At 38.6% G+C, this 17,207-nt stretch overlaps 1 protein-coding gene across 4 annotated transcripts in view; it reads left to right on the top strand.

Annotated features, from left to right (window-relative positions):
• The window catches only part of LOC122558869 (cadherin EGF LAG seven-pass G-type receptor 3-like), a 178,976-nt gene that overhangs the window by 48,455 nt on the left and 113,314 nt on the right, over positions 1–17,207 (top strand). For all 4 annotated transcript variants that reach the window (XM_043707749.1, XM_043707748.1, XM_043707747.1 and 1 more), the window contains exon 3: positions 13,598–13,820. In XM_043707749.1, the coding sequence (XP_043563684.1) occupies positions 13,598–13,820 (223 nt within the window). The remainder of the gene's footprint in view (positions 1–13,597; positions 13,821–17,207) is intronic.

Below are 17,207 nucleotides of genomic sequence, written 5' to 3'. Positions count from 1 at the left end.
GGAATCTTTATACTTAACCTTTATGCTTAAAACTTATCAATAGCAATCAATAATTATCACTAGAGTTTTGTCATCCAGTAGACCGGTACATTAAATTATGATCTGTGTTATTACTTCAGATGTTATAATATTGACTTCCCAAACCTTGAGTCACTGATGTCATCCCTTAATCTAGTCCTTGTTGGGTGTTCAGATGATTTTGTGGAATGTCCTTATTTATGCTTAGTTAGTATTCCAAAATTTATGTGGAGCCAACTAATCAAGTTCAGACGAGGTTTACCAAAGTTAAAGAATTTGCGTGAACTTAGCCTGCATCATGTTCTGCTGAGGTTAGTAATGCTTTGACCTTTGCTATAGCCTTAACTTGTATTGTGTTCCAACCATGGTGGCCAGTTTTCCCATCATGCAACTATCTGTTTCACACAATTCCACAGATGGGAGGTGGGAGTTTCCCTCTAAAGAGTTCGGAGTGTCAGATACGAGACAATATTGTAAATGCTAATTAACTAAAATAGGAATGAAGACATTGGAAAGTGTCCAGTAGATCAGACAGCATCTGTGAAAAGTTTCAGATCAGTGACCTCTCAGTACAGCAAATAATAGCACTATTCAATGAAGCAATGAAGCAACCAGGATCTACTGGTTGACTCCGTGTTTAAATACACATCATGGTGGGATATTTAATTGTGTATTGGCTTCCATAATCAGTGTTGAGTTATCTGTTATGGCCAGGTTGACTGTAGAATTCAGTTGATTGTAAAGGCTACAAATTTCTTTTATTGCTCTTTTAGCCTGTATATCCTTGCTCTGAGAGATCGGTTCCTGCTTTGTTTCTCTTTTGGAAAATAATTGCCTGGATGTGTTGACACAGACATGTTTACATTTGGTGCTGTGGCACCTACAACAAAATAACCTAGCAAAACCTTTATGTTTTGAGTTGTGCTCACAACATGAAGAATGACTAGACAAAGTAGGAGAAGGTTTCAAAAAACACAGTCTGCTCTTTTCAGAAGATCATGGCAGAATAAATAGTACCTGGGAAAATTTCTTATGCTTCTTTGTGGCTTTGTTATCTACCAATGTGTTACAGCTTTAGATTCTGGATAAGTGAAGCAAGTATATTTAAGAAATGGATTTTCGCTATCAAGACTGGAAGTTAAAGTAGGGAAATATGCCAATAGGTAATTGGTCTTGCTGTATCTCCATTTCAATGATGGTACAACCAATCAGCACCCTCTTCTCATGCTCTATAAAATGGTGTCCCTTTGTTCGTGTTTATTTTTTGCATCCTAGTTCTGGATGCAAAATCTTTAATGTCTTGCCTCCTTTTAGCAATGTTTAAGTTCCATTCCAGGACTTGAGCACATGTTGGAAGCTGACACTTGAATCCATTTTAGGTTGGTGATGCATTGCGGCAAGTATTGTCTTTTTGGATAACTACTAAGTCTGGTTGTTCAGATAGGTGCTGGAGGTGCCATCGTATTTTTTTGTATAAGAGTAGGGAATTCTTTTGGAGTTCAGGCCAACATTTTATTTTCAGAAAACAGCAACATGCCCGGTTAACTGACTTTTGAAAATATGAAAATTTGCTGCATGCAAATTGATTTGTGCTTTGGTCTAAACAACAACAGTCATCCTTCAAAAATAATGAATTATTGAGAAGTGCTCTGGGATATTTGGAGAAAGTGAGGACTGCAGATGCTGGAGATCAGTCAAAACGTGTGGTGCTGGAAAAGGAACAATGAAGAGCTTTTGTTCGAAACGTCGATTCTCCTCCTCAGATGCTGCCTGACCCAGCTGTACTTTTCCAGCACCACACTTTGACTTTGGAATATTTGGCAGAATTAAAACAGTGCAATATAGAATCATATGGATAGGAAGAACAGTAGTTCATTTCACTCAAAAATTCAGTAAAGCAGTGGCTGATCTGATTGTGGATTTAATTCCACATTTCTGCCTGTCTCTTGACTTGCCGTTTGGTCAAAAATCTGTTTAACTCCATGTTGAATGTATTCGATGATCTAACTTTCAGTTCCAAATCTTGAGACCAAGTTGAGACAAGTAATTCATCATCCTCTTTATCTCTAAATGGGCCACTTCTTATTTTTAAATTTTGTTCCCTAATTCGACAATCATCCACAAGGGGAAGCATCCCGGCAGCATCTACCCTGTCAAGTCCCCTGAGAACCTTGTACATTTCATTAAGATCACTTCTTATTGTTCTAAACTTTAACGTATTGAAAAGATAACTTCTTCATCCCAGGCACCAGCTGAATGAACCTTCGCTGAACTGTTTCCAATGTAAACATACCGTCCCAGTTAGTTTTTTTCATGCTGTGTTCATGCATCGTTTTGTAATCCATTGAGGATTTAAAGCATAACTCTGAATTGGCACATTTTAATTTCCTGTTTGTTTCTAATGACTGTGAATTTTTATATAAATAAAATCTGAAAACAAACTTGAGACTGCCCTCTCCCTCTCCCCGTCCAAATATCAAAATGTATTGTTGCTTTGCTGAATGTCATTCATTAACTTTCAAAAAAAACCTCAAATGTGAAAAACTATTTGCGTGTGGCAGCACTATTTCTAAGACAGCTACAGCATACTGTTGATGACAGTCTTATCAAATCATCAACAGACTTACAACTTTTATTCAGGATGAAAGCCTATGGTTCTAAAAGGTGTTAAGGATTTAACTGAAGAAATCTGACTATTTCAAAGTTCGAGCTTTGTTTTGAAAGACTACACATCTTTAAACTCTATAATTGTATGTTGGGGATGGGGTTTACAGACATTAACCTGAAGCTTTTGAAGCACAGATAATACGAGGCATTGGAAAGAATGTGTAGAGCGTTGTGTTTTATTGATGAATAAAACATAGCCAGTTCATCCCCTCTAGTGATGGCACCAGAGAATAAATTAAGAACTGAATCAAAGAGAAGATGCAAATGAAGAGGAAACCCCTAAATACCTTGGAGAGGAACTGGAGGAAAAGGAAAACTGTGAACAAAATGTGTGGCTTTCAGCTGAAGATTAAAGAATTTTGGAAGGGGTTACAAGGGAGCTACAATCACAGCCCACGATGTGCAACATTAAACCTATGTCATTGCAGTAGGGTACTTATCTTTGAACAGATTGGTAGACAGATTATATTCACTTTCATGATAAAGTTAAACCTTTATTAATGACTGGAGAAAAAATAATCTGAGGCATTTGATCTGAACAATTTTCATCTTTTTAAATTTTTAGAATAAATGTTTATTTTAGAATAGTTTATTAATTTTTGCCTGCATTCTCATCCATACATTGCCATTCTTCAACTCAGACACCAATAGCAGTCAAGGGCATCATTGCCACCCACTATTCCATATCTGCCTCTTTGAATGCACAAAGTGAGCTAGGATGATCATACTTAAGGAGATGTCCTCCTCTTGAAATAGATGCATTATCAGATAATGATTAGCCTATTTCAGACTAATATTCAGAACATAGGAACAAGAGTAGACTGTTCAGCCCGTTGACCCTGCCTGCCATTCTGTGCAATCATAGCTGATCCATGACATCAACGCTGTCTTATTCCTTTGAGTATTTTGTAAGTTCCAATGAGATCATCTCGCATTCTTCAAAACTCTACAGAATGCAGGTACAGTTTACCCAATCTTCCTGGGAAGAAATCTGGTGAACTTTCATTACACTCCCTCTGTTTGATACTACTTGTTGGAAATGTAGAGAGCAGGTAAGAATAGTTTCTGGTTTGGCTCAGATACTGTATAGTATTGAACAGTTCAAGTTCTGTTGAGAAATGAATACTCTAGTGAACCAGAGGGCAGAACCATATCTCATCAAGAGCTGCTAGCTTGGGGTGGGAGGAGAGGATGTGAAAACTGGAAAATTCTGTATTGGGCATGATTTTAAGCATCTTAATAACTATCTAAGAATAATAGATGGAGATTCTTAAGGTATTGTCAGGAGCTTATCTCCACCCTCTTGCAACATATTCTCTCAGCCATTTGTTTGCAGTTTAGACTGTCTTGACATCCAGCAACAGTGCAAAGTGACTTCATCAATCCAGACAGTAGATTGTAAATAGCATGTGATTAGATTAGATTTCAACCAATAATGTCTTATCCATTTGTTCTTAACAATCCATGCTGTTCTCTTTACTTTCCTAGATTTCATGATATTTTGAAGTAGAGATATTTCTGCTTTATTGCGCTTTCATAATTTGAATATTTTATAACTTGTGTAAGCAGCTATTTGACAAGGATAAGATAATATTGACATTGACTCTCAGGATATAGGGTCAAAAAAAATTAAAATCACATGAATTGGTTAGTGTGTCATTCAAATAATATGTAGATCTTTGAAAGAAATAAGTAACTGTGTGACTGTTGAGATACATAAAATGCTGTTAAAGTTCAATTTATTCAGGACAATTAATTGTTTTACATAAGATATAAGGCAGTAATTGAATTAGATGCTGAAATTACAACTTAAGAGAATACTATCTATGTTTTTTTAAGTATCAGGATCCTTGCTATAAATGATCCATTTTTAATAATGTCTGTAGTTTAAAATTTACAGCTGTTTTGACAAGGTCAAAATTACTTAGTATAAGTTGAAAATTGCTCTTGAAGTGGATGAAAGGATAACAAAAGTAAAAGTGACATGGTGGGCAGGATCAGATGACAATCACAAATGTTATGCCAAGATATTTTCTGGTGGTTGCAAGGATACTGTATACTTACAGCACTTTTTATTTACAGGTATGAGATGAAGAACCCATGCGGTTGGGATGTCATTCCTTTTCAGTTCAATTTTTTAGTATGAGATTGTTCGTAACTTAGGAACAAACAGTTCAACTTCTGTCATCATAATCGTATGAACTTGTAATATTCTTGAACTTAGCAAGTTTGACTTAATTCTGGTCTGTTAAATGTTTACATTATACATACTATTTTGAAACGGTGCCGGGGTACAATATTGCATGTTACCTGTGTTTGTGTTCTGATGTACAGCATTCATATATTTCATTCTTTCATCTGTTTTGAAGTAAAAACAGGAAACGCTGTAAATATTCAGATCTAGCAGCACCTGTGGTGAGAGAAACCTAGTTTACTTGTCAGATCGATGACTGTTCATCAAAACTGTTACTGACCTGAAATGTTAATGGCTTCTGGCTCCCCAGAAGCAGCTAAAGGTTATGAGGTTCTTTTTCTTTTTCTGTTTTATTTTGGATTGCCAGCATCTATTTTACTGATTCATATTATGTATGCTCATTAAGTTAGCATTTATTGTGAATCCCTCACTGCACTTGAGCAGTAGTAGTGAACTGCCAGTTTGAGCCAATCATTTGGGATATAGAGACACACACAGTGCTATAAGGGTGAAAATTCCAGGATTTTGACTGATCAGCACTGAAGAAACTGCAGTCTAGTTATTCGTCAGAATAGTGTGAGGAGAACTTGTAGATGGTGATATTCCTCTGTATAATGCTATCCTTGTCCTAGTAGTTGATGTTGTGGATTTGAAATGTGCTGCTTGAGGACGCTTGGTAGTTAACTGAAGTGCACTGCTGCTGCCACTATACATCAGCAGTGAAGGTAGTGAATATGGAAGGTGCTGGATGGGTGCCAATCAAGCTGACTGCTTTGTGCTACATGGTGGCAAGCTGCTTGAGTGTTACTGAAGCTGCACCCAGCTAGGCAAGTGTATCGTATTCCATCGCACTCCTGATTTGTGCCTTGTATATACACTGGGGAGTTGAGAGGTGAGTTATATGCCACAGAATTCCCCGTCTCTGATCTGTGCTTTTAGTTACATTATCTATATAGCTGGTCCTGTACAATTTATGGTGAGTGCTAATCCCCAAGATGTTGTTAGTTGGAGAATTAGTGATTTTTCCAATGTCCTTGAAGGTCAAGTGTCGATATTTAGGTTCTCTCTTGTTGGAGATACATTATACATTAACAATCTGGATGAAGGACCTGAGGGCATGGTTGCTAAGTTTGCAGATGACACAAACTAGATGGAGGAACAGGCAGTGTTGAGGAGATTGGGAGGCCACAGAAGGGCTTGGACAGTCTAGGACAGTGGGCAGAGAAGTGACAGATATAATAGTGTGGGAAATTGTGAGGTAATGCACTTTGGTAAGAAGAACAGAAGTATAGATTATTTTTTAAATGGGGAAAGGTTTTAGAAATCTGAAGCACAAAGAGCTTTGTAAGTCTTAGTTAAGGATTCTCTCAAGTTTAGCATGCAGTTTATTTAGCAATTAGGAAAGCAAATGCAGTGTTAGCATTCATTTTGGAGGGTTAAGATACAAAAGCAGGGATATACTGCTGAGGCTCTGGTCAGACCACATTTGGAATATTATGAATAGTTTTGGGTCCCATATTTAAGGAAGGATTTGCTGACTTGGGAGGGGGTCCAGAGGAGATTTACATGTAATTCTGGGATGAAGGGTTTGTTCTGTGAGGGGCCGTTTTTAGATTAGATTTCCTACAGTATGGAAACAGACCCTTCGGCCCATCAAGTCCACACCGATCTTCCGAAGAGCATCCCACCCAGACCCATTCCTCTACATTTACCCCTGACTAATGTATCTAACACTATGGGCAATTTAGCATGGCCAATTCACCTACCCTAGTGCTGGAAGAGCACAGCAGTTCAGGCAGCATCCAAAGAGCAGCGAAATCGACGTTTTGGGCAAAAGCCATTCCTGATGAAAGGCTTTTGCCTGAAACGTCGATTTTGCTGCTTTTTGGATGTTGCCTGAACTGCTGTGCTCTTCCAGCACCACTAATCCAGAATCTGGTTTCCAGCATCTGCAGTCATTGTTTTTACCTAATTCACCTACCCTGCACATCTTTTGTGATTGTGGGAGGAAACCAGAGAACCCGGAGGAAACCCACACAGACACTGGGAGAATGTGCAAACTCCACACAGACAGTCGCCTGAGGTGGGAATTGAACCCAGATCCCTGGTTCTGTGAGGCAGCAGTGCTAACCACTGAGCCACGTGCCACCCCCGGTTGATGGCTTTGGGTTTTCTTCGGTCAGGTAGTGGTAAATCTGTGGAATTTATTACCACAGAAAGTTGTGGAAGCCAAGTCACTAAGTGCATTTAAGACAGAGAGAGATTTTTGATCAGTAAGAGGATCAAAGGTTATGAGGAGAAGGCAGAAGAATGAGGCTGAGAAACATATCAGCCATGATCATATGGCAGAACAGACTCTGTGTGCCAAATGGCCAAATTCTGATCCTGTATCTTATGGGCTTATGTCATTGCCTGGCATTTGTGTGGCATGAATGTTGCTTTCCACTTATTAGGCCAAGCCTGGGTGTTGTATGGGTCTTGCTCCCAATGAACATGAGCTGCATCAGTGTCTGAGGGGTCATGAATGGTATTGAACACTATCCACTTATTAGTGAGCGTTCCTACTTTTAACCTCCGAATGGAGGGCAGGTCATTGATGAAGCAGTCAAGCGTGGTTGGGACTAGAACTCCACCCTGAAGAATTCCTGCAGTGATGACCTGGAGCTGAGATGGCTGATCTCCAACAATTGGTGCCTGTTTAGCTGGTTTGATTCCATGCATTGAAGAGTCCTCCTATTTTTCAGTTTTATGAGAGCTCTTGATGAAATGTAGCTTTGATGTCAGGAGCACTCACTCTTACCTCACATCTGAAGTCTAGCTCTTTTATCAATGTTTGGACCAAGGAAGTAGCATGGTCAGAAGCTGAGTGGCCTTTGCAAAATCCAAACATTAGTGAGTGGTTTGTTGCTGAGTAAGTAGTGTTTGAAAAGATTGTTGATGATCCTTTCCATTACTTTGAGTGTGGATTTAGAGTGGGAATTGGTTGGTTTGGATTTGTTTTTGATGTGTAAGATGTATGGACAATTTATCACTTTGTTGGGTAGATGTCAATGTTATAGCTGTACTGGAACAGTTTGGCTCGACCACAGCTAGTTCTGGAACATATGTTTTTGGTACAATTTCTAGAATTCTGTAAGGACCCATAAAACTTTGCATTATCTATAACTTTTGATTGATGCTTGATATCACATGGAACAAATTGAATTGGTTGAAGTCTGGCATCTGTGATGGGGGGGGTTCATAGGAGGTGGCTGCTATGGATTATCCACTCAACACACCTTGCCGAAGACGGATATAAATGCTTTGGTTTTGTCTTTTGCGCTGATGTGTTGGACTCCCCCATCGTTTAGCATGGGAATATTTGAGGTGCCTCAAATTTAATGGCTTGATTGCCCATCACCATTGACAACTGAATTTAGATATAATGTTTATGGGGTTGCTTGGCCCTGTCTTCCTCTGTTTTGGCATGCAAGTAGTCCTGTGTTATATTGCACCATGTTGGCACCACACCTTTTAGCCTGTTTGGTGCTGCTTCTGACATCGTATTCCTTCATTGAACCAAGGTTGATCACCCGACATGATGATATTGTTAGAGTGGTGGATATGCCAGGTCATGAGATTACAGATTGTGGTTGAATACAAATATGCTGCAGATGACCACAGCGCCTTATGGATGTCCAATTTTGAGTTGTTAAATCTATTTGAAGTCTGTTCCATATAGTACAGTAGTATTGCCACACAACACAATTAAGTGTATCCTCAGTGTGAAGATAGGACTTCATCTCCACAAAGATTCCTACCGATACTGCCATGGATGCAATATCTGCACATCTTGTGAGGATAAGGTCAGTTAGATTTTTTTCCTCATGTTGGTTCCTTCACCAGTTGCTGCAGACCCAGTATAGTAACTACATCCTTTAAGACTTGGCCAACTCAGTGGCGCAAATGAGCCATATTTGGTGATGGATATTGAAGCCGTTCACCAGAGTATGTTCTGTGATATTACCACCCTCAGTGCTTGCTCTAAGTATTGTTCAACATGGAGTGCTGTTGATTTGTCAGTAGAAGGTGTTTGGTAGATTGTAATCAACAGGCTTTTTTGCCTCTCTCTGACCTGATGCCATGAGATTTCATGGGGTTCGGAGTTGATATTGAGTACTGCCAGTGTAACTCCTTCCTGACTATACACCACACTGCTGCCTTCTTTAGTGAGTCTATCTGCTTGTGGGACAGACCGTACCTGAGGATGTTGATAGTGGTGGCTGGCACATTGTCTTTGTTATCTCTCATTACACAAAAACATGGACATGGATATCATGGTGTTGAAGAGTGCAATAGATATTTTTTACAACTAACAATTGTATGCAAAAATTGTATTCCTCAGGCATATAAGTATGCTAATCTTGAGCTATTAAGTTACAATATTCTGTCATGCTTCAGATGATCCCACAGTAAGATGTCGGATGAGACCTTTATACCCTCGGGCGATATGATATATTGATGATGTCATGATCATGTCTGTTAAAGGCATACTGAAAATGAGACATAAGTGTTTAGTGTTCACTTTGTTTGATTTTTTTGTACAGTAAAAAATCTTCGAAATGTGGTGTCTTGTGGCTTCCTACTTTCAGTAAGAAACTGGCATTTTGGATATTTTAAAATAGAGTTACCAGTCTAGATTGAAACGGTAACAGTGTGTCATCTTCCAGTACTTCCCACCCCATGTCCCCAACCCCTGCATCACCACCACACCACCAGGCCCTGTGTATTTGCTTTATTCATGGTGAAATCATAATAGGGAAAAAATAAAACTGTCTTCTACAGTTCTTGGCATGCTGTTATACCACATTTTACCTCATTATTATCCTGTTTGGTGTATCTCACCTCCTGTAGCATATTCCTTGCTAAGGTAATATCACTTAAAATTAATGTCTTCCATACAGGTGTGAGTACCAGGAAGTCACCACTTCTAGCACATGGCTACTTAAAAAAACTGCCCTTACTTTAGTTGGTTTTAAATATTTCCGATTTGGTCATTTTATCAAGCAGCTACATGTTGAGTGAGTTTGCCACTTTTGTGATAAAATTTTATGGTATTGTTCCCTGGAGGAATTTTTAGGGAATTACTCAATACCAGCTCATGATTTTATGTCCACAGACACAAAATCACATGTTGGGAATGTGCAAATGTTGGTATGTATTCTCCCAGCAAGAATAGTGCAGTGGAATTTTTGTTCTTGGCAATATTTAATGTGGTTTTAATGGCACCATTATTCTGTGGGTTTGCCTGTACTCTCAAACTTATTTAACCCACTCAATATTATTTTACTTGGACTGTCATCAGAGACAGGAGATACTAGTCCCAATAGTGTGAATATAATTTAAAGCTAGGTTAAAAGTTTACTTCACTGTTCCATTGCCCTCTGCTAATAATGTTATCTGATATAATATACTGCTTCTGATTCCATCAATTATTGACAAACTACACTGAACTTTTGCTAAGACAATCTATTATAAAGTAACATTATTTAATGTCTCCTTGCTAATAGAAGTAACCATATAAAAGTCCCACCGTTCATAACAGTCACTAATGTCCAATAAACTGACATAGCATGCATTATTTACAACTCACATGGTCTAGAAAAAACATAAAATGCTTTTTCAAGAACGATGTATATTTACTGACAGCATATAAATTAGAAATTAGCCTTCATAAGTAAGGCAAATTTCTGTTACCAGCAAATTTAAATTATCTGAGAAGAAAACACATTCCCTATAGGCAAATTTTTTTCCCTCTGATGATTGTTCATTTATTTTATCCATGGGGATAAATTCATGCTTTTAAGTGGAGAAATCAAAAATTCTAAAGTTGTTCAATGTTTACTGTTGAACATTCCATCTTGATTTGCTGGGTTTTTCTTCCAAAACTTGACACTCAACCTGCATATGACATGAATAGGTCACTTTGTTTGACAATTCATTCCCATTCTAAATGAAGGAAAAATCCATCTGTTCATTGAGAAAATCCACTCAAAAGTGAACTTGACCACAGCACAACTTGAAACTGCTAAAATCAGTGACTACTGTCAGTTGATGTTAAGCACTTAGACTTAAGGACTTAATCTTAGTAATTAACATCTCCATGAGTACCTCTCCCCAACAAAAATAAGTTTAATTGTTAGAATGTACTATGGCCCTTTTGAAAATAATAAAAGTTTCAGAGAATTATGGATAATATTGGTTTATAGTATTCATTTCACTCTTCATTTTTATACATCAAAGACTGATATTAAGGTGGCTTAAAGGTGATTATCCTTTCTAGGAAAGAGAACTAAATTATCCAGCAATTCATGCTGAATTGTATTTGGAACTGTTGTTTTGCTTATTGATAATTCAGTTTCTTCAGAATTCTGTAAGAATTGTGCTGGATTTTACAGAGCCATAAGCACACAGAGTCATTTACAATCTCATGCAGGACCTGCTTTGGGACTCCCACTCCATTCCCAATGCTCCAAATATTTGGTGGCATAGAATAAGGGTGTAATATGCAAGCCCCATACCCTCCACTCCCAATCTGGCTGGCATTATTATGAAAGTAGGCATCTCCTAACCCCTCATGATTTCTTCTGCAGTCAGACCAGCTGCTTCATGACATGGTTAATAGACCCTTTGGAAGAGTCATGAGCTGCAGTCTGGATTCACAAATCTGTTTAAAGGAAAGGTCCGAATACATCTATTATGCCCTGTCCATATTAACTCCTGTCTCCCAATCCTTCTGGGCCTCTCTCATCCTCTAGGCTAACACATGGCACTTCAGTCCCCATTAACCCAGGATCCACTTTGTACAGAATTACTGAATCACATAGTGGCAACATCTTAACACGTGGAACTTTGTAAAAACACCCATTCATAATTTTCTTTAAAAATGTCAGTTGCTATAACCTTGTGAGATTGTTGTTTTAAAACTAGACATTTAAAGCATCAATAACCTAAGTTATAACCCTTTACACACAGAACAGAACATAAGAACTAGGAGCAGGAATGGGCAATTCAGCCCCTTGAGCCTGCACACCGTTTAATGCAGTCAGGGTGGCCTCAACTCCACTTTCCTGCCCATTCTCCATAACCCTGTAATCCATCTTAATTACAAATCATCTATCTCCTCAAATTTACTCAGTATCCCAGGATTCACTGTTTTGTGGGGTGGTGAATTTCAGATTCATAACCCTTTGAGAGAAGTAACTTCTCATCCCTGTTTCAAATCTGCTATCCCTTATCCTTATCAGTCCCGGAGAAGGGTTGTACCCACAACGTTGATCTCTTCACCTCCTGATGCTGCCTGGCTTGGTGTGTTCTTCCAGCCTCCTGCTTGCCTACCCCTTATCCTCAAACGGTGAACTCTCATTCTAGATTGCCTCACATCCCTTTCACTGTAGAGAAATTATTGAGCTTTTGACAAAAATGATCGTAGAAATATGGCACATTATAACATCATAAAGCTGTCAGTCTTCTCCCCAGAGATATTCTGTGTCAACAATGTTGAACCTTTCAAGGGAATGTGAGCTGTCAGCTAGTGATTAGGCTTGGCTTGTAAGTGCTGGTAGATTCTGATATTAATGTGTGAGAAGTCTAGTTGATTACTAATTTTGGATTGTAGCAGCAGTTTTTAAAATAAAAACAAAATTATGAAAGGGTACTTTCTAAGCAGTTTCATATATGCTGTTGTAACTACAGGGTTTATAGATGTAAAAATATGCACAAATTGTATACAAGGCAAATGAACATAAGTGCCATGAGTTGACATGAGGGTATGAGGAATGATTGGGGGTTATTTATTGATTAATATAGTGTGTGCAAAGCTACAGGGCTAAACAACAGCCTTCGTAATGGGTGGATGGAATTATTTATGTCCAGCTTCATGTTTAGTCAGTGGATGTTCCTCAGCAATGTGAGTCTTTGTTACCTGCAATGCGCCTGAGTAAGCTTGGTGGCCCTACTGGTGCAGGGCTGTGCATAGAGGCCTTGGTCAGTCTGGAAACTGTTTAAAGGGTTCACTGCTTCAGGGGTGGGCCTGATTCCATCGTACACTTGAGCTATCCACCTCAATAGTGGAAATCTGGTCTTTAATACATCTGTGTGTATCATCAATAATCATTGCATTGAGAGCAGCAGAATGGTTTTAGTTGTATAGCTCTTTCAAACAGCTGATCCAAATAATGGACATAATGACAGTATTATGCTGCAATGAGCCAATTATGAAAGTTTTTTGAATAAATTAAAATAAAGAAATAAATATTAATTTAATCATATTTCCAAGTAATTTTGCTAAGTATAGATCTTCGGAATCAGATATCTATAAAAACTTCAGTCTCCAAAAGGGATGAGAAAGCTATCAGAATCTTCTACGGGTGCATCCAGTTTTAGGATGTTGGTTTGGTTTTTGGACTGATCTGGACACATTTTTAAATCTTCTCAGCATTGTTTCTTTCTTTGTTGCTGTGAGAATGTTGCAAACTTCCACTTTAAACAATCTGTTAATTATTGTTATTCTCAAATTGCTGCCATGCCACATCATCTTTTTTAGCAAGAGACATTGATCGATATACACGGTAATGTTTTGCCTTTCATTGTGCTTATGAGAAGCTGGATTTTGACTGAGTGGAAGGAATTATATCTGTGATGTGCTTCCATTGACATTTACACTTTAACCCTGGTCAGGTGATCATTGTGAAGTGGACAGTCAGTCTGGGCACTGCTCTCCAGGTGTGTGCAGAAATGGCGGAACTTGCACGAACCTCCCAGCAGGCGGATTCAAGTGTAATTGTCCTTCAGGAGGATATGAGAAGCCATATTGTGAAGTGACAGCCCGATCTTTTCCACCAAAGTCGTTTGTGATGTTTCATGGCCTGCGACAAAGATTTCACATGACAATATCCCTGTCGTGAGTATTATGTACACTCTGTGCTTTTTCTGCTGAGAAACTGGTTATGCTGAAGTGAAATGCAGTAGTCAAAAATGCTTGCAGTTGTATGGGGAACTTTCCATTTATTAATTATTCCAGTGTACCTTAAAAACGCTTTATCAAAATTCTCCTTGGGATTAATTCTAATGGAAATGAGGATGGAGTCTTTCAGAAACAATCAATTTGGAAGCTGCAATATTGTGTTACTCATGGAGCATGTTTCTACTGTGAGATTTGGCAGGTTTTTGCTACTCAGGTGATCATGTTCACTAAAGTCATGTCTACAAATTTAAATGAAGTGGATGTCTGTAGGCGCAACAGGTTTATTCTCCGGATGAGTGAGGTGCCTCCAGATTTGCTGAGGTTTGCTTGGATGCTGAGAAAGTGAGCATGTTCAAAATGCAGCATTATAAATACTCCATCTGTGAGAGCTTCTGATTTTTGGATACAAGTATTATATAGGGTGGCCCTGTAATTCACTGGACAGTGGTCTTTGTGATTTACTTTGGTCTGATGGTAGGTGTCAATAGGAATTGAGCTTTGGCTAGTGGAGTAAGCAAATTTTACTGATTGAAGTAAGATTGATGGCTGAAATTGAAGTTGGAATTTACAGGCAGAAGTAGAAGCAGATAGATTCAGTGATTGGAATGGGAAATCTGGAATTGCTAACTCTCGTGGAGCAGGGGTGGACTACCAAGTTGCTGTTAAGAATCTTTTAATAAATTTGTACAGGCACATTTATATAAGCCTCCAAGGGAAAAAAAATAACCCAATAGACATGCATTGAATGTGATTGAGATATATGAGGTGACTTTGCAGTTCCAGGGAATGTGCACCTGTTGATTTTGCCAGTAAAAAGATTGATGGGGAGTAAAGACCTATCTGTTTATGCAGTATGGTCAGTAGAATCACCTTCTGCTATGCCACAATTGATAGAATACTGACCTAAGTAAGTGGCAGCCTTTAATTTGCAGTTGTTTGACATAGAATTCTATTGAAAACTGGAACAAAATAGATTTAATTTTCATTTACGGTTGCAAGTGGCCTACTGGAACTAATTCAGATAGACCAGTGAAATTGCAGCATTATTGTGCCAACATTGAGCAAACCAAGTTTATTTCACAGGAACTGATTTGTCACACTTGTCAATTCACCCAACAGTAGGTGTTGAGGAGCGAGCACACAGTAGGTTAATATTATTTTGAAAGTGTTTGATTAAATCTGTATTTAAATGATATGAAAAAGGTTTTTTTGTCATTATCTTTACATGCTGTTGTGTCATGCAGAAGTTGGGCAGGAGTCTTATTGGGTGCCAATCAAATATTTAGCATAGAGACATAAAACGAGGGATTTACAAAATCAAATATATTAAAGGTCACATCATAATCCTACTAGAGATGCTAAGTTAACTGATGGAGAGGGAAGGAAGAAAGCTGCTGTGTTTAATATTTATAAAGTGTAAAGCTTTTCCACCTCCATCACTTGGAAGTAAACCAATTTAATGTGCAAGTCTTTCAGGTTTTGTGAATAGCAAAAAATTGCATTTTTCTTCTTTTTGACTAATAGGATAAGTTAGAGAGCATGATATTAAGCATAAGTCCTGTTATTTAAAAATGTATCGATTGTGACATTTGGTCCCAAAGGATCTAAAATGCCAATGCTCGTATGTTAAAAGCTAGCTGCTACCGGAATAAAACAAATGAGACCTTTTCATAATCTGAATCACAGCAGAAACATTCTGGTTTCCACAAGCATAAAGTTGTCCCATCAAAATCCTGGAAAAGGAGCCTGGTATGATTACAACCAGAGAAACTAGAGCAAAGAAACACCATATGGTGTTAATGTTGCATGAGTGAATTTTTGCATGAGTAACACCATGCAGTTTGCTTAGAGATGGTTCGGAAGATTGAAGGAGTGAACATCTAAAAATAACTTCTAAGACCAACATAGGACTGCGTGTAACAGTTGGTAGGTGGATTTTTAAGTCTGGGACCTGGACATGACTTGACGGCAGGCTGCCCTATTCTGAAATGCATTTGGACCTTCATCTGAGCCTGATCACACAAGCCCAAAGTAAAGAGTTGTTTCCACCTTGCGTTAGTGGGTCCTTTGACTCAGTCACACACTTGGATGGCTGTAATGAGAAATGGAAAGTGAATGTTCCTTTAGGCTCCATCATGCGACATCAGCTTTTTATGATGCATATCAATGACTTGGATGAATAGGATGAAGTTATATATCCAACTTTGAGGGAGACATGAATTAGAAGGTACAGTTAATTGTGAAAATCTAATAAGGTATAACAGACATCGAATAAATGAGTGGTGAAAAGCTGTAGCAAATAAACTTAAGCGTGGAAGATATGAGTTTACCCATTTAGGATCAAGAAAACTGTGGAAGTGCAAAGGGAGTTGGATATCCAATTATATGCCACAGTACAAAAGCAATCAAAAAGACTAGTATAATGTTGATCTTTATCACATTGGGCTGATACACCAAGGGAGGAAGTTATTCTTTAGTAGTTTACGAATCCCTGGGTCACATCCTATCTAAAGAACCGTAATCTATTCTGTATGCTGCATCTCGGGGAGAATGCTCCTATATTTAAATGATGAAGGGGTCATTTCATAGAGTTCTTTAAAAATGAAACATCGATTCAAAGAATAGTTCTCGAGTGCAAAATCTTATAGGGGCTTGAGCAATGGCAAAATCGGATGATAGGTCTGACGAGACCTATTGACATTGGTACTATCTTGCCCCAGATTTTATACTTTGAAGATTGATGACTGAACAATTAAGCAAGATTATAGCTTGTTAAATGCCTTATTCATGGCCTGTCTCTTTATCTTCAGCTTTTGAGCTTATTAAATAGACCGAATAAGCTAGATATCGAAAAATCTCGACATGGAAACCAGACTAGATAGCTGGTGAATTCAGCTTGCCACCTGCTACAGAGAACCTCCATGTTGTATATTAGGCTCTACCATCTTAGGGTATGCTCCATGGGCATCAGTCACACAAACCCCAAGTGCATCCATAAAGGCACCCAGCATGTACCAGGCTCTAAGAACCCTCATGGCACAAGCTCAGTCCACTTACAGGACACTTCTGCATCTTTGGATGCACAAAAACAATCATTGTAACGCTGCAATAAGGATGCTGTGCATTCATGGACAGGAGCAGTCTGCATCTGTGGGGTCTTTGCTTATTGTCATAGTACTCACTCATTCTGAGCCTACTTGGGTACTTACAGTAACCCTTCTTAAACTACCTTGCCCTGCCATTGTGTTTTGCCCCCTCACACAGAAATATCAGGTTCAGTGCTGACACACAAACAGGAAGCTTGTCATAGTTGCCAGCAGGCCT

Source organism: Chiloscyllium plagiosum, chromosome 18, assembly GCF_004010195.1.
Source record: "Chiloscyllium plagiosum isolate BGI_BamShark_2017 chromosome 18, ASM401019v2, whole genome shotgun sequence".
Classification (NCBI taxonomy): Eukaryota; Metazoa; Chordata; class Chondrichthyes; order Orectolobiformes; family Hemiscylliidae; genus Chiloscyllium; species Chiloscyllium plagiosum.
The sequence above is the reverse complement of the archived record's forward strand: the minus strand, read 5'-3'. Positions and strand labels throughout refer to the sequence as shown.